Genomic DNA, 21,626 nt, shown 5'->3' with positions numbered 1-21,626 from the left:
CAATATTCACTACGATCTTGCAACAGGCTACAATCACATCCCATAATAGGTGTCACTCAGTACCCCATCCGTGAACCCCCTAACTGACTGCCCACCAAGTGTAAACTGGGATTTTAAAAACCAACAGAAAACCAGATACTTTAGGGCGACCACGGAAACCAGGTTGGTCAGTAGTTCAACCAGCAGATTTTGTCATGGTAATTCTGGTAACATAACTGGATGGAATGACTTGGTTAAAGGTCTGTATTCATATTCACGAGAAATGTTTTTACTGTGGAGGCAAAATGGTAGCCCGAGGGAAGGACTGCATTGTTGATGAGACAGGCAAGAGCTTAGTTTAAACTTGTTCTTGAGTACTGCAGATTAAATGGAAAACCTCTAAGAGCCAATGCAATGTCTAGAAACTTGGAATCTGGTTTTTATCCCCGTCTTTGGAAAGATATCCAGTCCTTAACTCTTAAATGCCTATTGGACATATTAAACGTCGACGAAAATTGTCTGTTGGGTGCCGAATTGACGTATGAAACGTCGACACAAAAAAGTTTTTTTTTTTAAAATTCGCGGAAAAATATTTATAGGCCTACTTGGCGAAAACTTTCGAATCACGCACCTTGAGGGATGCTGGGAGTTCACAGATCAAGCTGTTGTTTTGTTTACAATCGTTACCCAGGAGCGCAAGCGCTTTCTTTCTTCTCGCACTAAAAAGCATCAGTGACACATCTCAGAAATTATTTTGTCACTTTGACATAATTTTTGCACCATTTTATATTAGCCGTTACATAGAGTTTTATATATGAAAATGTGTGCAATTTCATGTAGAATACAAAAAAAACAACCCATGGTTGTAGCTTTTATCAGTTTTGAAATATTTTCATATGAAAAACGATGTGCCAAAATTTCAACCTTCGGTCAACTCTGACTCTACTGAAATGGTCGGAAAATGCAATTGTAAGCTAAAATTCTTATATTATAGTAATATTCAATCATTTACCTTTATTTTACAACAAATTGGAAGTCTCTAGCACAATATTTTGATTTATAGTGAATTTATGAAAAAACTTTTTCCTTAAATCCGCGCAGTAACTCTTCCAAAAAAATCAGAAATTTTTTTGTCCGATTGTCGTAATGTTTGCACCGTTTTATATTAGCCGTTACATAAAGTTTTATATATGGAAATGTGTGCAATTTCACATAGAATACAACAATAAACAACCCATGGTTGTAGCTTTTATCAGTTTTGAAATATTTTCATATAAATAATGATAAGTGCCAAAATATCAACCTTCAGTCAACTTTAAGTCAACCGAAATGGTTGAAAAACGCAATTGTAAGCTAAAAATCTTACATTGTAGTAATATTCAATCATTTACCTTTATTTTTCAACAAATTGGAAGTCTCTAGCACAATATTTCGATTTATGGTGAATTTTTGAAAAAAAAAAATTTCTTACGTCCACGCGGTAACTCTTCTGAAAAAATCAGACATTTTTTCGTCCAATTGTTGTAATGTTTGCACCGTTTTATATTTGCCGTAACATAAAGTTTTATATATGGAAATGCGCGCAATTTCATGTAGAATACAACAAAAAAACAACCCATGGTTGTAGCTTTTATCAGTTTTGAAATATTTTAATATAAATAACGATGTGCCAAAATTTACACCTTCGGTCAATTTTGACTCGACTGAAATGGTAAAAAACCACAATTGTAAGCTAAAACTCTTACAGTCTAGGCATATTCAATCATTTACCTTCCTTTTGCAACAAATTGTAAGTCTCTAGCACAATATTTAGAGTTATGGTGAATTTTTGAAAAATTCTTTTTCCTATGTCCGTGCGGTAACTCTTCCAAAAAAAATAAAAAATGTTTCCGTCAGATTGTGGTAATGTTTACACCGTTTATATTAGCCGTTACATAAAGTTTTATATATGAAAATGTACGCAATTTCATGTATAATACAACTAAAAACAATCCATGGTTGTAGCTTTTATCAGTTTTGAAATATTTTCATATAAATAATGATTAGTGCCAAAATATCAACCTTTGGTCAACTCTGACTCTACCGAAATGGTAAAAAAACGCAATTTTAAGCTAAAACTCTTACTTTCTAGTAATATGCAATCATTTACCTTCCTTTTGCAACACATTGGAAGTCTCTAGCACAATATTTCGATTTATGGTGATATGTATTATGAAAAAAAAATTTTCCTTACGTCCATGCGGTAACTCTTCCAAAAAAATCAGACATTTTTTCGTCAGATTGTAGTAATGATTGCACCGTTTTATATTACCTGTTACATAAGGTTTTATATATGAAAATATGCACAATTTCCTGTGGAATACAACCAAAAACAACCCATGGTTGTAGCTTTTATCAGTTTTGAAATATTTTCATATGAATAACGATAAGTGCCAAAATTGCAACCTTTGGTCAACTTTGACTCAACCGAAATGGTCAAAAAAGGGCCAATTTAGCAGTTCTCTGGTATTATAGCAATATTTTACCTTAGAAATAGTGCTGAAGGAACCTATTTCACGGAGCGACACAGCCGAGCCCAGAAACGCAATTGTAAGCTAAAACTATTACATTCTAGTAATATTCAATCATATACCAAATTGGAAGTCTCTAGCACAATATTTTGATTTATGGTAAATTTGTGAAAAAAACATTTTCCGTCCGCGCGGTAACTCTTCCGAAAAAATCAGAAAATTTTCCGTCCGATTGTTGTAATGTTTGCACCGTTTTATATTAGCCGTTACATAAAGTTTTATATATGAAAATTTGCGGAATTTCATGTAGAGTACAACAAAAAACAACCCATGGTTGTTGCTTTTATCAGTTTTGAAATATTTCATATAACGATGAATAGAAAAAATTTGAACTTCGGTCAACTTTAACAACTCGACCGAAATGGTTGAAAACTGCAATTTTAAGCTACAACTTTTACAGTCTAGTAATATTCAATCAATTACCTTCATTTTGCAACAAACGGGAAGTCTCTAGCACAATATTTCGATTTATGGTGAATTTTTGAAAACTTTTTTTTTTTTTTTTTTACGTCGTGGCGTTACGAATTCATGCATCATATTGTGATAATATTTTCTCCGTGTTGCTTCAATCATTTTACAATTTGTTATATACCAAAATCATCGCAATTTAGTGTACAATACAACAAAAAAATAATTAACTCGTTAGCTTTAACCATTTTGCTCACAGCGCGATTTGTATACAATTACATATTAAATATTTTTTGCGGTCATATATTCCAATATATATATATATATGATAATGATATTTTTTTCATTTCTGATGGTTGCTTAATAAACTTCAGGCAATGGCAAAAAAAGGAGCCAAAAATGAACTCTTAATCTTAAAAATTAAGTGTGCAGTGATTTTAAAAAAAAAAACTTTTTTTCCGCTTCGGCACTCACTCGCGAACGCCGCCTGCATACGGGAGACACTTTTGGAAATACCGGCTCGGCGTTTAAGGGTTAAATCCCAAACTAAAAAGTTGTCATAGAGAGTAGGGGAAGCAGTCGGTGAAGAGGCTATTGTAAGTATGTTGTGGCGATCACTTCAGCAATATCCTGAATTGCAGAAACGATCAAGACCCCTGAAGGGATGTAGATAACCTTCTTACTGATAACATTCAATTTCATTTTGCAGGTCGTATTGCGCCAGGTAACATCAGCGATGCCATAAACAGCCTGCCTAATAATAAATCGCCAGACTGCGATTGTCTTCCCTCGGAAGCATTCAAATTCTGCCATCCAGTAATCTACATTTTGCTAGAAAGCCTATTCAATGCGTGCATAATTCACAAATTTCTTCCAGACTCCCTGCTCTTAGTTCACGTGATACCATTAATCAAAAACAAGCTAAAGGATGCAGCTGACTCTGGCAATTACCAGCCAATTGTAATCACAACGATCGCGATGAAGATACTTGAGTCGGTTCTTCTAGTGAGACTTCTCCCCTTTCTACACACCACTGACAACCAGTTTGGATTTAAAGCAAACCACTCAACTGGCACCTGCATCTACATACCGAAAGAATTGCTGACTATTACCTATCATCAGCCTTTCCTGTTTTCCTATGTTTTGTGGATGTGAGAAAAGCATTTGACAGAGTAAACTATCTGAAGCTCTTCCTGAGGCTTCAAAAAAGAGGCACACCCCTATATTTAATTGGCATTTTATATTGCTGGTTCCCCACACAGCAATTCTGTGTCAAATGGGGTAATGTAATGTTGCACACCTTCGGCTCCCTAAACGGGCTTCAGCAAGGGGGCATTCTCTCTCCATACCTGTTTAATACATACACAGATGCCTTGAATGTCAAACTGAACTCACTCCCAATCGGATGTAATGTCAATGAAACAACTACTGTATAAACAACCTCTGTTACACTGACGATATGGTTCTGATTTCCCCATCAGTACAAGGTCTCCAACAACTCATCGACACTTGCTGCCAATATGCAGAGGAATTTGATATCCTATACAATGAAACCAAGACCCAGTGCATGTCGCTGCTCCCGAGATTGCTTAAGCAAATTGCAGAACCACAAATTTTCCTCAGAAATCATCAGCTGGAATTCGTGCACGAATTTCCGTATTTGGGTCACTTTATCACGAATGACCTAAAAGATACGACAGACATAAAACAGAGGCATCGTAAACTATGTGCAACTGGCAACATGATTGCAAGGAGGTTTGCCTTCTGTCACCAAGCCTTGAAACTACTGCTCTTCCACTTGTATTGCTACAGCATCTATGGGTTTTTCTTGTTGACGAACTACACCAGGGAGACTATGAGACGTATCACTTGTTCATAATGACATTTTGAGACGCCTCACAAACACTCCTTGCTACCACTCTGCCACATAGATGTTCACAGAAAACCACCTGGACAATTTAAAAATCATTGTAAGGTGAACAATGTCCGGTCTGATCACCCGACTGCAAAACAGCAGCAATTCGCTCATACAAAGCATCCTAAGTAGTGAGACAAAAAGAAAATCTAAATTGTGGGGAAGATGGGAAAATGAGGCATTTGTTCCCTAAATGACTTAATCTTTGTTTTGCAAAATGTCATCTGCAGAATCTGTCATTATAATTGTATTGCTATGATTATTGTCATTACTGGTATTTTCCTTTTTTCATTATTACCGTGATTATAATCAATACGTATAGTTTTTACATCAAATTTTTAGCTATTCTCAATCTTCGTACGGGTATGACCATTATTTTGACTACCATCTTTTATACTACCTCAGCAAATATAGATATTACAGATTAATGTATGGTTATTTTTATCATGTTATCTTATGCATCTAGACTATGTTATTGTCTATTTTTTGTATATCCCATGTACAGTAGATGGCCTTGAGCTGAAAATAAAAATCATTATTATTATTACTATAACCCTTTTGATAATTGAATTATTTCAGGTGTTATCTCCACTACCCTCCACCTTTCAATTTTGAATCAAATGAATAATTGCTTGGTAAGACTGAATAAAAATATCTTTATAATAAAATAATGTCTTATTCATACTTACCAGCAATTATTTGATTCAAGCCCTCCCTCCTCCCCACAGGTGGAGTTTGCGGCCAAAATCCAATTAAGAGGTGTGACGTTCCCATACCTGTTTACCAGAAGTGGTCAGTAACTGGTTACCTACACTAACAATAGCAGCTCTACGGAGAAACTTGAAATTTGGTCTGCCATGCGTAGGAATCCTACAGCTGAATAATTGCTTAGTAAGTATGAATAAAACATTGTTTTATTATAAAAATATCATATTTATGAAAGACTGCTGGTGAAGTTAAACTATTTTTATAACTTCTGGAACTTTACTTTGAAAACTGGATTGTCTTTCATCTGTTTGTTTGTTCAATGTCAAGGAAACCTAACTCATCTTGAGAAGTTTCAGATATCAGGAATTTCTCTTTTCACATAGTTCGTCTATTGCTTCTTTGTGGAAATATTTGAGTTAATTGTGCACTTATCTTACGCCTACAACCTAGTGAATATTTCATGTAGAGCTGTAGCACAGTATACTTCAAATATAAGCCATAATGACAAAATGCTTAAGAGGTCACGGCAATAAAATCCTGCTTTAGTCTATGAAATTCCAGTAACTATAATTACATGCACGATCCTTGATTCCCTAATACATAGTGAGAAGAATTTGGTCAGGGTAATATTAGAGCATGTACCTTTCCAACAAACAAAATAGGATTGATAATAATGTGTATTCGTTTCCAAAAAAAACTACAGTTTTTTTTCTGTTACAAATGTGAGTTGTTTTACTGCTGCCATCAACAACAAAGTGTGACAGCATAAATAAAGGAAATATTTAAACTCATTATTCTTCCATCAAAGTTTTACAGGGAGATAATTGAGGCATCCCCTACCAGAAGGCCACAACCCAAAAATACGAGTTTTGAGTAAATGCCGTTTCAAGTTATGTAACCCAGAAATACTACGAGTTTTGAGTAAATATGCGCAGATTGGCTGCCATTCAGGTGTGTACCAAGCCGGCTCTCCCACTGGCTCAATCATACATCCTTCTAAGTCCTCACACAAGATCTAACCCTATAGTTTGAAAGAGCTTCGAAAACGTGATTTCAAGCCTTCTTAGCACTAACACGGACCCACTTTCTGCCTGAAAACTTCCACCACGTGGTTAAAAGTGGCCTCTGGTGCCTGTATCCAGCAATAACTAAAGACCACCAAATTTTAGATTATGCCCTTCTGGCAGGGGACGCCTCAATTCATATATAAGAATTCATTTCTTTTGTGATAATGCAGGAGACTTTACTTGACAATAATCGCAAGGAATAACTGTCACTGAAACAGAAAATACACTTTTCACATACTGAAAACTTAGGAGTACAAAAGAACACCACAAGTAACAAGGGACTTGCAATAGATATGCACCAAAATGCTTTAGGTGAAGGACACATGCAAATTTTTAAGGCAAACATGTGGTAGTATAAGTAAACTTTAACAAGTTGATGAAATTATATTTCAAAGCTATTTGAAATAAATTTACCATCTATTCTCATAAAAATATAAAAAATAGTTAAGTAAAAGTCAAAATAAGAAAAGAAAAACCTGTATTAATTTTCATTCCTGAGTTCAAAATATATTCTCCCTTTACAAGAGAACAGTGAAAAAAACTGACTTACTTCTCTATCAAAAGTCTTCCATTCAAATTCCCTTTGTCTAACAGAAGTTTAAAAAAAATACTTCTAAACTAGAAAATACAACTATGCCTAATATGTCTGCATATTGCAGAAAAAATCTCTCCATTTCAGCTTCTGAAAGCTCTGAAAAAACCTACTTGACAAAGAACAGGCATTTAAACATCAGAGGTTGCATGCGAATTTATTTTAACATAGTATTTATGCCCTAATGAAAATCACAAATAACAGCTCTTGGAAGACAAGCATGCTCCAAGGCAGCCACAGAATAAGACTAAAACAAGCTATTCCCCTTGCACAAAAGAACCTACTTACAAAGTCTGTTTACACATGTCACACGGTGATACAGGAAGACTCTGTGGATATCTAATGATGTGGATGTTAATTACAACGGTAAAAGAGTTATGAAAATAAAAAAATAAAAATATTATACAGTAAGTCCTCGGGTTACGCCGGTCTCGACTTACGATGTTTCGTGGTTACGAACGCGCCCCCATAAAAATATAAAAAATAATATTTTGCGTCGTTCCGTCTTACGCGGTTTAGCGTCGTAAGCAACGTAAACAAACGCGAACTAGTTCCGGGCGCACGGCGGAAGAATACGCTTTGTGGGGGAGAGGACGGCGTCGCTTCGCTACGCTCATTCCTCGCCCATACGCCATTTTGGTTGTTTACACTGCCTCTCTCTCCCTCGTGTTGTATCGTTTTTGTAACTTTTTGCTCTTTGTTATGGCTCCCAAGCGCAAGGCGGACTCTTCTGATGGTAGTGCATCGAAGAAGAAAGAGCCATCACCATGGAAATTAAAGTGGACATTATAAAGCGATCTGAGAAGGGAGAAACGCCAACAAACATTGGCCGCATCGCTTGGCCTTAGCCGTTCGACCGTTGCTACCACCATATCAAGATAAAGAGCGCATTGTTGAACATGTGAAAGGATCTGCTCCTATGAAAGCGACAGTGATAACTAAGCAGCGTACTGGTCTAATAATTGAAATGGAAAGGTTATTGGTGCTTTGGTTGGAAGACCAAATCAACGGCGTATCCCAGTCAGCCTTATGGTGATTCAGGAGAAGGCGAAAAGATTGTTGAAGCGTTGAAAAAAGAAAAGGGGGAGGGAAGTGAAAGTGAAGAGTTTGTGGCTAGTAGGGGTTGGTTTATGCGATTTAAGGCTCGGCCAATTACCATAACCTTAAATTGCAAGGTGAAGCTGCTAGTGGGGATGAGAAAGCAGCGAGTGAATTTCCTAAAGCGGTTGTCTGAGATAATTAAGGAGGGGGTTTATTCTGCTCAGCAAGTGTTTAACGTAGACGAGACAGGTTTGTTTTGGAAACGTATGCCTTACCGCACTTACATCGCCAAGGAGGAGAGTCAGCACCCGGTCATAAAGCCAGCAAGGAGAGGCTAACTTTACTTCTTGGGGGTAATGCTGCTGGCGACTTCAAACCGAAGCCCTTATTGGTGTATCAGGCTGAAAATCCAAGGGCACTCAAGGCAATTTGGAAGGGTCAACTACCAGTAATTTGGAAGTCCAACAAGAAGGCATGGGTGACACTTGCAGTGTTTGAGGACTGGTTCGTAAACCATTTTGTTCCAAGTGTGGAGCGGTATTGCGCCTCCAAGGGTATCCCCTTTAAGGTGTTGCTAGTGCTGGACAACAATGCCCCTGGACACCCTGCCAGCTGGGAGACTTCAACCCTAATGTCAAGGTGGTTTACCTTCCACCTAATACCACGCCCTTTTACAGCCTATGGACCAAGGAGTGATTGCTTCGTTCAAGGCCTACTACCTACGAAGGACAATTGCTATGGCTTTACAGGCAACTGAAACCAAGAAGGACTTGACTCTGAAGGACTTTTGGAAATCCTACAACATCCTTGATGCTGTAAAGAACATTGCTAATTCCTGGGAGGAGGTTAAGCAAACAAACATGAATGGTGTCTGGAAGAAAATTTGTCCTCAATTTGTGAATGATTTCCATGGGTTTGAGGACACAGTTCAGCTAGTTGTCAAGAACGTTGTTGCCCTGAGTAAGGAAATCAATTTGGAGATGGAGGTTGATGATGTTACAAGAGCTGCTGGAGTCTCATGGCGAGGAGTTATCTGCTGAGGACCTGATACAACTGGAGAAGCAGATGATAGAGGAAGAAGAAGAAGCACCCACCCCAGAGCCTAAGGCTTTCACAAGGCAGGCAAACTTGATAAGAGGTTTTGCAGAGTTGCAGCAAGCGTTGTCAACTTTTGAGGCTCAGGATCCCAACTTGGACAGGTTCACTAGGGTTTCCAGAGGCGTCATGGATTTGATGCAGGTGTTACAAGGAAATCTTGGATGAAAAGAGTCGCTCTCTGTTCAGACTAACCTGGAGCAGTATTTTAAGAAGGTAGAAGAGGCCTGCAGGAGATCCTGTACCCTCTACCTCAGCTGCCTCTGCTAATCCAGACTCGCCTGCCCCACAATCTCCAGCACCTTCTGAATGTTCTGCTAACCCAGACTCACCTGCCAGTATCTCCAGCACCTTCTGTAGGTTCTGCCTCACCTAAAGACTCACCTGCCCCAACATCTCCAGTAGTTATGTTCTGCCTCACCTCAAGAATCACCTCCTGCCTCAGCATCTCCAGTAGTATGTTCTGCCTCACCTCAAGAATACTGACCTCAGCATCTCCAGTAGTTCATCTCACTCAAGACACTGCCTCAGCATCTCCAGGCAACTTCTGGAGGTTCTCTTCACTAACCTCCCCCAGTCTCTGTCCAGCACCGCAGCTTCCTCTCCAGTGTGCAAGCCAATCAAATTAATAAAGGTAAGGAATTGTTCTCTCGTTGTTATTGATAGGTATTTACATTAAATCATGTGGTATTTTTCAATGTTCCGACTTACGCTGAAAATCGTGTTACGACGCATCTTAAGAACGGATCAACGTCGTAACTCGAGGACCCCCTGTAGTTGCAATATCTGTTACAAAGATATATAATAGCTGTATTGATGTATAAAAATGATATTGTTATTTTACAATAAAGTTTTGTACATACTTACCTGGCAGACATATACTTAGCTTACGTCTCTGACGTCACGACAGAATTCAAACTCGCGGCTAACGCGACAGGTAGGTCAGGTGATCTACCTTACCCGCCGCTGGGAAGCGGGTGTAAGAACCAACATACCTTTCTTGCCAGATTTTTTCTCTCTTATACCTGTCTCCTGAGGGGAGGCTGGGCAGGCCATCAATCGTATATGTCTGCCAGGTAAGTATGTACAAACTTTATTGTAAAATAAACAATATCATTTTTTGTACATGAACTTTCCTGTCAGACCATTATCTTAGCTGATTGACACCCTTGGTGGTAGGGTCAAGACAGAAATAACAAAGAAAAGGTAAACAACAACCCTGTTGTAGGATAAAATAACCTTGGTTCTTACCTGTTTAGGCTGAAGACTTTCATAGATACTGTCTATTAGTCTGCATAGCCATAAGAGCTACAGCGAGGGTGTGACCTACAGCTGAAAAGACTCTTGGGTCTACTACGGGACTTGATATCCGCTTACTTAGTAGAATCCAAGTCGGATCGTATGTCAATGGGGGTTCGCCCTCTTCTATGACAGAACCTGTCCACTACCAACGCAGGGAGCTTCAAACGCAAATCGATCACCTAACCAAACTAAAGATTATTAGTATTACGAAAAAAAAAAAAAAAAAAAAAAAAAAAAAAAAAAAAAAAGATGCCTACCTGCATCATTTTCATACAACCATATAACTCAATTAACAAAAACAAGGGAAAAAGACTACTAAGGATATGTTCCAGCTCCCGGCCCCAAGCCCCCACAACGAATCCGCCGATACGTAACGGGCCTAACGCGAAGCACTCGTCATACGTAATACTGACGTCTTTTAGGTAGTGGTTGGCGAATACTGAATTACATCTCCAGAATGTAGTTTTCATCAGATTCTTTGAAGAGACATATTCTTCTTAAAGGCCTAGGAAGTGGCAATTGCTCTCACTTCATGAGCCTTGACTTTAGGAGCTTGAAAGTTCTTCATTACAAGATCTATGTGCTTCTTTCACAACACTTCTAATGAAGAAGACAGCGCATTTTTCGACAATGGTCTGCTGGGGTCCTTTACAGAGCACCATAGTCTGTCCTCAATGCCCTTAAGGGTTTTCTTCTTCTGAAGGTAGTATTTTAAACTCCTAACAGGGCAAAGAGTTCTTCAGGTTCTTCCCCTACTAGGGCAGATAAACCACGAACCTCAAAGTTCCTTGGCCCAAGGATTTGAGGGGTTCTCATTTTTTGCTAAAAAACGAAGGAAGGAAGGAACAAACCACGGAATCTCCTTTGAAACCTACCCTTCCTTCTAGGGCATGAATCTCACTAACCCTTTTAGCGGATGCTAAAGCCATGAGAAAGAGAGCTTTCCTCGTGAGATCTTTGAAGGAGGCTAAATGTGGTGGTTCAAACCTAGCGGACCTCAGGAAACGAAGAACCACGTTCCAGATTCCAACTTGGAACTTCGTTCGAAGTTTTCTTGGAAGATTCAAAAGATCTTAATAGATCATGAAGATCTTTGTTATTCGAAAGATCTAAATTCCTATGTCTGAACACCGCAGCCAGCATGCTTCGGTATCCTTTGATAGTAGATACTGCCAAACCGCATTTTTCTCTGAGGAACTAGGAAATCTGCTATCTGAGTCACAGAGGTACTGGAAGAGAAAACTTCTGGTTCCTGCACCACCGGCGCAAAGACGTCCCACTTCGACTGGTAGACTTTAAGGGTCGAAGGTCTTCTAGCTAGGAGGCGATAGCCTTAGCAGCTTTTGTTGAAAACCCCTTCGCTCTGACAAGACTTTTGACAGTCGAAAGCCAGTCAGATTGAGAGCGGGGAGGTTTCTGTGATACCTGTCGAAGTGGGGTTGTTTTGAGCAAATCTTGTCTTTGTGGGGAAGTGCTCTTGGAAAGTCCACCAACCATTCCAGTACCTCTGTGAACCAATCTTGGGCGGGCCAGAACGGAGCTACTAGCGTCATTCTTGTCATCTCCGAGATAGCAAATTTCTTGAGGGTTTTGTCCCAGTACTTTGAAGGGGGGAAAGGCGTAGACGTCTAGACCTGTCCAATCTAGGAGAAACGCATCCACTGATACTGCTCCTGGGTCTGAGATCGGGGGAGAGCAGTAAAGTTCGATTCTTGCGTTCTTTGCTGTTGCAAAGAGATCGATGTGAGGTCTGCCCCATCTTCTCCACAGGTCTTGGCATACCACTGAGTGGAAGGGTCCACTCGGAAGGCAGGAGTTGATTCTTCCTGCTCAGTAGATCGGCCCTGACGTTCCTTTCTCCCTGTACGAATCTGTGAGAAGACTGATCTTCCTTGTTTGAGACCAAACAGCAGAAGCTCCCTTTGCTGTTTCGTACAGGAGAAGGAGTGCGTCCCCCCTCTTTGTTTTTTTTTTGGGGGATTTGTACGCCAAGGCTGTTGTGTTGTCCGAAATTGACCTGCACTACTGCATTTCGGACGTGGGGCTCGAAGGCTTTCAATGCCATCCAGACTGCCATCACTCTTTCTTGTTGATGTGCCAGGACACCTGATCCCCCTTCCAGGTGCCTGACACGTTCTCTTATGTCCGAGCGTCGCTCCCCAACCTGCTTCCGATGCGTCGGAAAACAACACATGGCTGGGGTTCGGCATGTAAAGAGACATTCCTTCCACAAAAACGAAGTGGGTTGTTCCACCACCGAAGGTCTCTCTTGTTATTCCCCTTGAGATCTTGAAGGAGAACTCCAGATCTAGGGAGAGACGCCTCCAGTTCTGGTATAGGAAGAACTGTAGAGGCCTGAGATGCAAACCTTCCTAGAGAAACGAATTGCTCCAACGAGGAGAGTGTCCCAGCAGACTCATCCACTCCCTCGCTGTGCATGCATCTTTCTCTAGGAAGGTCGTTATTTTCTCGTAGCAACAAGCTATCCTCTCTGGCGACGGAAAAGCCCGAAAAGCCAGAGAAGCTATCCGAATCCCCAGATAGATCTGCTCTTGACTGGGGATTAATTGAGACTTCTGGAAGTTCACCAGAAGTCCCAGAGAACTTGCCAATGTAAGGGTCTTTTGAAGGTCCTCCAGACATCTTTCTTGAGACTCTGCTCTGATTAGCCAGTCCGTCGAGATAAAGCGACACCCTCACTCCCTCCAAATGTAGCCACTGCGCCACGTCTTTTTCATTAACCCCGTGAAAACTTGGGGTTGCAGTCGATAGGCCGAAGCACAAGGCCTTTGAATTGGAAGATGTTTCCTCCCATCATGAATCGTAGATACTTCCGTGAAGAAGGATGGATCGGCACATGAAAGTAAGCGTCCTGAAGGTCTGAGACACCATCCAGTCCCCTGGACGAAGAGCCGCTAACACTGAGGAAGTTGTCTCCATGGCGAACTTCCTCTTTTTCCACAAAGACTTCAGGGCGCTTACATTCCAACACCCGGTCTCCATCCTCCTGAGTTCTTCGGAACTAGGAATAGTCTGTTGTAAAAGCCCGCAGAGCGGGGATCTTTCACTAAGTTCTATAGCCTCCTTCTCTAGCATGAGATCTACTGCTAGAGAAAGGGCTTGATTCATGATGGGGTCCTTGTACTTGGCTACCAACTCCCTCGGAGTTGTCGTCAATGGTGGTCTTGACGAGAAGGGAATGAGGTATCCTTTGCTGACAATCGATAGGGACCAATTGTCTGCCCCTTTGTGGGCCCAGACGTCGGCAAATTTCAGTAGTCTGGCACCCACTGATGTCTGGAGTCCTTGATCGCTATTTTCTTCCCTCCTGACCTGACCTAGAGAAGGTTTTACCTCTCTTAAAAGGTCTAGTCCCTCTGGTTGCAGAACCTCTGACAGCGGGTCCTCCTCGGAAGGGCTCCTGTCTCAGAGGAGTCTCTTTCTTGGCCTTGGGTTGGAAGACAGAGCGAGGTTTCCTGGCCGCCTGGCTAACATGTCCTGAGTAGCCTTAGCTGAAAGGGCACTCGAGAACATCTTGAATAATCTTCTTGGGGAACAGAAGAGGAGAGAGTTGAGCATACATAAGCGAGGCCCTTTGCGCATGTGAAACTGCCTTCGTGAGAAACAAACAGTAGACAGACCGTTTCTTAATAACTCCAGCTCCAAACAGTGAGGAGACTTCACTCGATCCGTCTCTCACTGCTTTATCCATGCAAGTGAGGACGCAGTTAAGATCTTCAGGAGACAGAGAATCTGGGGTCTGGGTCTTATTTAGCCGAACAACCTAAAGACCAATCAAGGAAGTTGAAAACTTCCAGGACTCGGAACATTCCCTTCAGTAGGTGGTCAAGTTCGTTCATTCCCCACGTAGTCTTGGCGACAAGAGGGCGGAACGACGAGCAGAATCCACCAATGAAGAGAAGTCCGAGTCCGCAGACGAAGGGAGAGCGAGGCCTAAAGGTTCTCCCGATTCGTACCAGAATCCCAATCTGCCAGTCAGTTTAGACGGAGGGAACGAAAAACCGTCTTCCCTTTCTCTTCCTTAGAAAAGGAGCCATTCCCCAAAACCTCTAAGCGCCTTCTTCATGGAAACAGTAGGTTTCATCCTTACACAAGACGAAACCTTCGACGTCTTCGAAGTGGAGAATAACGAAAGAGGAGAAGGAGGAGCCACAGGAGAAAGGATATCTCCAAACTCTTGCAGGAGTAACTCTGTCAGCCTCTTATAGGAGGAAACAGAGGAGTCTTTTGGTCCTTCTTCTTCTGAGGGGTCCTGTTCTTTCCTGAGCTGAAGAGCCCTCATGATCCTAGAGGCGCGACTATTCTTAAAAGAGTCTCTAGAGGAAGTAAGACGTATACGTCTTGGAGACAATGCTTCAGAAATGTGTCTACTTGCAACATCCTTCTTGTCTGGAGGAGTGCGTTTCCCAGATTCTTGGAGCCTAACAGGAGTAAGTCGGCTGTCAGCTCAGAGCGCCTGTTTGAAGAAGAACTTCTAATCAGGCTCTTGGCGCCTAATCCAAAGCAGAGCGGCTACCAGGCGAACAGCGCCTGCCATTACGAGAAGTTGCCTACCAGGCTCTTGGCGCCTGAACCGAGGCGAGAGGATCTCTGGCGACGAGCGCCTACTAGGTGAGCGCCTACAAGGGGAGAAGCGCCTGCTAGGCTCTCGGCGCCTGACTCGAGGAGAGTGAAAGTCAGGAGAAGAGCGCCTGCCAGGAGAAACGCGCCTAACAAACTCTTGACGCCTGTCCAGCGAAGGGCGCCTGTCCGATTTAGGGCGCTTGTCAACCGGAGAGTGGAGGCGAGACAAGGAGCGGCTACGAGGCGAGTAGCGCCTACTAGGCTCTTGGCGCCTATCAAGGGGAGCGATCCTGTCTCGAGAAGAGCGTCTGTAAGGTGAAGATCTCCTACGCGCAGTTTGCTCCTTGTCCGAAGGAGAAACCTGTCTGTCAGGCGAATGGCGCTTGGATGCAGATGTGATCTTGTCCGAAGCAGAAAGACTCCTGCGAGAATCCGAACGCACAGGTGAGCGCGCCGCTTCCGTCGAATAGCGAGAGTCAGGAGAGGGGAGCCTGGACTTCTTTACAGGAAGCGAGACGTCCTTCCTACGACGAGAAGACACGCAGAGAGAGCCAGCCAGAGCCGAAATCTGCGCCTGAAGGTTAGCCAACACCCTTGCAGGAGAATTCACAAACTCGTGAACAGGTGACGAGGCTCGATCTCCGCTCGGGGAACGATACTCCTGAGATTCTCTTACGCTTCTTCGCTTCCACCTCAGGCTCTTCCGAAAAAACTTCAGGGCTGGAAGGGCGGGCGCAGGGAGCGTTCCAGGCTCTCTTCGAAGGGCGCGAGGCTTCCGAAGAGCTCCATCCTCGTTTAGGAGCAGGCGAAGGCGAAGACGAGAAGCATTGGCGCAATATTTCTCTCTTGGAGCGATCCAAGGTAGCCTGGGAACGATCAACAGGAGCTACCGAGGGGACGCCTGACCGTTGGGGATGCTCCCTAACCTTCCTGCGGCTTTCGACTTTCCTCCTCCACTGGGACTGGGAGTCTGGAAGAGGTCTAGGCCTGGAAGCATTAGGGAGCCGATCAGACGCACCCTCCACTGCACTGGGTTCACTGCACAAATCACTATTGGAATCACTCTTACCTTCTAATTGTTTGATTTTCCTCTCCATACTGCGAATGGTGGCTTTCATGGAGGCCACTTCCGAAGGCGCATCTTCGGCTTCGGTGCAGGGAGCAGGAGCTGAAACTGACAAAGGAGCTACTTCTAAAATAGGATTATCTATATCCAACTCGCTAATACGAGATCTACTACTGCTCCTAGAAGAAGCTTTCCTAACTTTATCCTTTTCAAGCTTCCTCAAGTAGGAAGACAAAGACTTCCATTCATCCTCATTCAGCTTTTCACATTCATTACAAGGATTATTAAAGGTGCATTCATTCCCTCTACACTTCAAACATACCGTGTGAGGGTCTACCTACCGCGCACTTTCGGTAGCCTCACCTTTACTTACTCAGTCATACAACAAACTCTAAACATAGCAGTTTTCTTAGTATCAACATCAGACATCATGAATCCAAGAAAAAATCCAAAGAAAACAATCCAATAACTGTCCACCATAATCGCGAATGCCAGGCCAAAAGATCAGGGTACTTCCCAAAGGGGGGGTCCAAAAAGTGGGCCGGTTCCTAGAAACAATCCAGGGCGAAAACGAGAAAAGAATCCAACTGTCAAGAGGTACCGACAACAGGTGTGGTCGACACCGACGACAGAAAAAATCTGGCAAGAAAGGTATGTTGGTTCTTACACCCGCTTCCCAGCGGCGGGTAAGGTAGATCACCTGACCTACCTGTCGCGTTAGCCGCGAGTTTTGAATTCTGTCGTGACGTCAGAGACGTAAGCTAAGTATATGTCTGACAGGAAAGTTCATGTACAAAAATGGCTGTATAATAAACATTTCATATACTGTGAATTAACTAACCTGGCATAGCAATTGATGCCTAATTTTGTTTACAAAATCAGTGAATATAATAAACAAGAAAACAAAGTATAAATTAGTCTGATTTAAAATTAAAATATTTTTCATTTCATTAACAAGCTTACAAATCAATTACATATTCTGTTTAACTTTCTCATGTCTACTGGGATGAATACGTACTTGATTAGAAATACCTATGATTGAGTCAATTTTGTTATTCTCTTTATCAGTAATAAAGAAAAATCTATCAAACACTACTATAACATACTATTCTTCATTGCTAGTTAGTTACTGGGGATCCATTTTGATTAAATAAAAACTGGCAAATGGCAACTCATATCTGGCAATATCTGGCAACTAAATACAGGCAGTCCTCACTTATCGGCAGCATAAGTTAATAGAATTTTGGTTTCATGGCGCTTGACTTACAACATCATTAACCAGATATTTGGCAACAGTAAGCAATTTTTGGCATTGGTAGGCAGTTTATCAGCATCAGTAAGCCCTTTATCAGTGTCAGTAAGCAGTTTATCACCGTCAGTAAGCATTTATCGGCGACGATAAGCAGTTCACAGCAGCGATAAGCGGTTCCTGGCATCAATGCACAGTTTACTGGTATTTATGAAGTTATAAACACCATTTATTACCATATTTATCTGAGATTTTTGGTTATTGGCACACTGGGAACGGAACCCCGCTGTTAACCAGGGACTGCTTGTGATGTCCAGGGGGCGTGGCCTTCTGCTTAGCATGACTGTCAAATGTATTTTTACCACAAATTCTGAATTGCCTCTTGCTGAAAACCATTCCACTTTGTGAAGCATTTTCTTTATATGTAAGGAGAAATTTTGGCCTAATGTTAAATTTTCTAAAGAAAATATTCTGAACATCTTCCCAGAGTGTTTGTGAAGAATCCAAGATTTCAAAATACTTTCTCACAAAATCTGAAATCTGTGCAAAGCCAAGACTGATGTTTCCACACTATAGATAGATAGATAGATAAATATATATATATATATATATATAATATATATATACTATATATATATATATATATATATATATATATATATATATATATCTATATATCTATAATATATATCTATATATACTTATATCTATATATCTATATATCTATATATCTATATATCTATATACTATATATCTATATATCTATATAGCTATATATCTATATATCTATATCTATATATCTATATATCTATATATCTATATACTCATATATCTATATATCTATATATCTATATATATAGAGATATAGATATAGATATAGATATATATATATATACTATATATATCTATATATATATATATAAACCTATATTTATATAAGATATAATATATTATAAACCTGTAGGTTACTAATGTCTTTGTTCCCACCAACATCCCCCCCACCCCCTGCCAACAAAAGCCAAGACAACCTCTGGTGCAATGTAAAAACCCTCAATTTAATGCCTTTGTTCACCCCACTCCCCAAAAAGTAAAGGTAACTTCTGGCATGGTGTGAAAACCTTTTAAGTTAATACCTTTGTTTCCCAACACCCTCCAAAAGCAAATCCCATAAGTCAATGTATTTGTTCTCCCTCGAAAGCAAAGGCAACCTCTGGCGTAGCATAAAAACTCACAAGTTAATGCCTTTGCTCCCGCCACCACACCCAAAAGCTGAGGCAACCTCTGGCATGGGGTAAAAACCTGTAAGTTAATCCTTTGTCACCTGCCCCCCAATGGGAAGTTCTAACTACTGTACATATATGTATACTTTAGATTTCTTACACTATGTCAAGGAATGCATATATATTCTGCATAAGGTCTGATTTTCAGCTGACTATCAAATATTACCTTTAACCCTTATTTTAGAATCAACCAATTCCAGTGTATGTATTAAACTGGTATGTTTATACCTGTACAAAGCTAGAACATATACTATGCTAGTTTACCAGAGATGAAATTCATTAAAGAAAAGCTACTGCTTAGTAAAACATATAAAAAAAATATTAATCCTTACTCTTCAGATCAAATAAAAAATACTGCTTAGTAAAACATGTAAATATTATCCTTACTCCTCTGAAGCTATGTCAAGGCACTGCATAGAAAGCATCCAAAAGTAGTATCCAGCATCATCAAAACGATTCTCATTGACTGCATTCAAAGTGAGTTGCTCAAGTACTCTAAAGGCTTCCTCTGGTTTACCCGCCTTATGAAAAGCTGTGAATTGACAACAATGTTGAAATTGGTCCCTTCAAGTATAAAGATTAATCAATACATTTCTGTGAAACAAAAATGTTTTAAAATAGTACTTTTTTCAAACAGAGCTGCATTGCTAGGTGTTTAATACCTCTCAATCACAGGTAAAACAATGATCTTGCAAGATGAATTATCACATTTGAAATCGTGTACTGGAGTTTGATGTTTAAATACAGATATTCTCATTTGGGCAACAGAAAATGAAGTGTTACTATACCTCTTGGGAAAAATTGATGATTAGCTGTTAATTTCTTCCACTACATTTTACTGACCTTTTTGTGCTTGCAAAAATTTGTCTTGTTCAGCCAGCGAGGTAGCATATGGAACATAAACTAGTTGACGATACTCTGGGTGTTTCTCCGCTAAAGCAAAAGCTTCCTCCCAATCTTGTACTTCAACATATAATTCAACAACACTCTGCATTTCTCCCATTTTCCTAAAAAGAAAGCTCCCTATTCAGTAAGCACTAGTAAGCATTCTATGATAAGGACAATAAATTTTGAAATAAATCCTTGTACCCATCACAAGTAACCCAGCTTATCATTCTCAAATCTTGCATTGTACATCCTACTTGAAAATTTCTTACATAATAGTGTAATTTTGTTCACATTGTTGTTTTCTAATTGAAGTTTTGTAAACACAACATAGACTCCAAAAGTCTTACAGTAGGGAACAAAGTGGATGATTATCTACACATTTATCCCTTAAACGCCAACTGGACGTATTTTACGTCGCCATTTTTTGTCTCTCGGGTGCCGACTGAACGTATTTTACGTCGACATACAAAAGTTTTTTTAAAAATTCGCGGAAAAATACTTTTAGGCCTACCAGCCGAAAACTCTTGAATCACTCGCCTTGGGGGATGCTGGGAGTTCACGGATCAAGGTGTTGTTTTGTTTACAATCGTTACGCTGGTGCGCAAGCGCGAATTTCTTTCTTGCCGCACTAAAAAGTATCTGTGACACATCTCGGAAATTATTTTGTCACATTGACATAATTTTTGTACCATTTTAAATTAGCCGTTACATGGAGTATTATATATGAAAATGTGCATATTTTTATGTAGAATACAACAAAAAAATACTTATGATTGTAGCTTTTATCAGTTTTGAGATATTTTCATATAAATAATGATAAGTGCCAAAATTTCAACCTTCGGTCAACTTTGACTCTACCGAAATGGTCGAAAAACGCAATTGTAAGCTAAAACTCTTATATTTTAGTAATATTCAATCATTCACCTTAATTTTGCAACTAATTGGAAGTCTCTAGCACAATATTTCGATTTATGGTGAATTTATGAAAAAACTTTTTCCTTACGTCCGCGCGGTAACTCTTCCAAAAAAAATCATACATGCGATTGTGGTAATGTTTGCACCATTTTAAATTAGCCGTTACATAAAGTTTTATAAATGAAAATGTGCGCAATTTCATGCAAAATACAACTAAAAACAACCCATGGTTGTAGCTTTTATCAGTTTTGAAATATTTTCATATAAAAAATGATAAGTGACAAATTTTCAACCTTCGGTCAACTTTGACTCTACCGAAATGGTCAAAAAACGCAATTGTAAGCTAAAACGCTTATATTCTAGTAATATTCAAGCATTTACCTTCATTTTGCAACAAATTGAAAGTCTCTAGTACAATATTTTGATTTATGGTGAATTTATGAAAAAAATAACATTTTCTTTACGTCCGCGCGGTAACTCTTCCGAAAAAATCATACATGCGATTGTGGTAATGTTTGCACCATTTTAAATTAGCCGTTACATAAAGTTTTATATATGAAAATGTGCGCAATTTCATGTAGAATACAACAAAAAATAATTGAAGGTTGTAGCTTTTCTCATTTTTGAAATATTTGCATATAAATTACGATAAATAGAAAAAAAACCACGTTCGGTCAAATTTGACTCTACCGAAATGGTCGAAAAACGCAATTGTAAGCTAAAACTCTTACAGTCTAGTAATATTCAGTCATTTATCTTCATCTTGAAACAAATTCGAAGTCTCTAGCACAATATTTAGATTTATGGTGAATTTAAAAAAAAAACTTTCCTTCCCTCCGCGCGCGGATTCTCCGCCACAAATCTCCGAAATACGTATGTCCCATTCTCGGAATATTTGCTCCATTTCATATTAGGCATTTCATAGAGTTTTATATATGAAAATGTGCGCAATTTCATGTAGAATAAA

General features: G+C 40.1%; 1 protein-coding gene and 1 long non-coding RNA gene across 2 annotated transcripts in view; one reads left to right on the top strand and one right to left on the bottom strand.

Moving 5' to 3' along the window:
- LOC135215640 (intraflagellar transport protein 122 homolog) overlaps nucleotides 1-21,626 on the bottom strand; it is a gene marked incomplete in the record, with an annotated part of 235,267 nt that overhangs the window by 27,204 nt on the left and 186,437 nt on the right. Inside the window, 2 exon segments of the mRNA XM_064250562.1 lie at nucleotides 19,244-19,388; nucleotides 19,700-19,863. Coding sequence (XP_064106632.1) covers nucleotides 19,244-19,388; nucleotides 19,700-19,863 — 309 coding nt within the window.
- Nucleotides 1-21,626, top strand: part of LOC135215643 (uncharacterized) — a 103,316-nt gene that overhangs the window by 78,712 nt on the left and 2,978 nt on the right. The window contains exon 2 of the long non-coding RNA XR_010314745.1: nucleotides 5,601-5,763. This is a non-coding gene — a long non-coding RNA (uncharacterized LOC135215643). The remainder of the gene's footprint in view (nucleotides 1-5,600; nucleotides 5,764-21,626) is intronic.

The sequence above is a fragment of the Macrobrachium nipponense genome, chromosome 5 (assembly GCF_015104395.2).
Source record: "Macrobrachium nipponense isolate FS-2020 chromosome 5, ASM1510439v2, whole genome shotgun sequence".
Lineage (NCBI taxonomy): Eukaryota > Metazoa > Arthropoda > Malacostraca > Decapoda > Palaemonidae > Macrobrachium > Macrobrachium nipponense.
This window is presented reverse-complemented; position numbering and strand designations above follow the sequence as displayed.